Source organism: Loa loa (genome assembly GCF_000183805.2).
Source record: "Loa loa unplaced genomic scaffold supercont3.3778, whole genome shotgun sequence".
Lineage (NCBI taxonomy): Eukaryota > Metazoa > Nematoda > Chromadorea > Rhabditida > Onchocercidae > Loa > Loa loa.
The window spans coordinates 1-916 of record NW_018111956.1 but is presented as its reverse complement, the minus strand read 5'-3'; the positions used below and the strand labels follow the sequence as shown (position 1 = coordinate 916).

General features: G+C 35.8%; 1 protein-coding gene across 1 annotated transcript; it reads right to left on the bottom strand.

Annotated features, from left to right (window-relative positions):
* Positions 1-46: 46 nt before the first annotated feature.
* On the bottom strand, positions 47-863 carry LOAG_16053 (hypothetical protein; the record flags this gene model as incomplete). Its single annotated transcript, XM_003151541.1, has 3 exons — positions 47-161; positions 317-497; positions 724-863. Coding segments are annotated over 3 exons (436 nt in total), but the record flags the coding sequence as incomplete, so codon positions are not given.
* Between the last annotated feature and the right edge of the window lie 53 nt (positions 864-916).

Below are 916 nucleotides of genomic sequence, written 5' to 3'. Positions count from 1 at the left end.
CGGGTATCGTTGAAACAAGATTCTTAGGAGCGGTTTTTGTGAGGTACTACTGGTGAACCGTGGTCACCTGATTCATTGAAGGTTTTGGTTCTAGCTGTATGATATTCTCTAAGCATGGAAATTTCCTGAGTTGCTTTTTAAATTCGTTTCGATATTCCGTACTGCAATAACATTTTCTCATAGCTATAGATCCAATATATTAGTAGTGCTATGACTAATATTGAGGATACCCTTCCAAAGCAAAGTATTTCAACTAATACTTTTTTTTTTGATGTCTTATAAGGTTAATTTTTACCTTCTCCAATAATAAAATAACCAATTGCATGAAGTGCTTATATTAATAAGTATTCCACCATGGCATATCATATAAAATGCCGCCATTTTGGAAATATCCAAGAACACTGCCGACATATAAACCACCATTGTTGCAGAATGTCCCAGTCCCATAAATGCCACGATTATCTTCAATGTTTGCAACAACTCGAAGTTTCTAGTTGCTGAAATAAGAAGTAAGGACAATGAATGCTATGGGACCACTTTGGTTATTCATAATTAATTAGCTTTCATGAATCAGATGTCATCTTATGCAGCTGAATAAGAGGATAGAGAGAACGATATCGCGGTGACATAAATACACGGTTCAACGATAGGGAAAAAGGGCATGTATTGTTCAGGGTGATATTTTACTTTACATCCCTTTTGGTAGTTAATCAAAGAGCTCACTTGTTTTAGCCTTCACTACAACTCGGCTTAGTATTACATAAAGTATAATTGTTGCTAAATTAATAAGAGTTGACGAAATGCCCCAAATCGGCCTTAACCGACCGATATATACCGCTGATACACCACATATTACTTCGTCACTGCAAGCAAAATGGCAAGACCAATGGTTAGTAAGGAAATAAATAAGGAATAG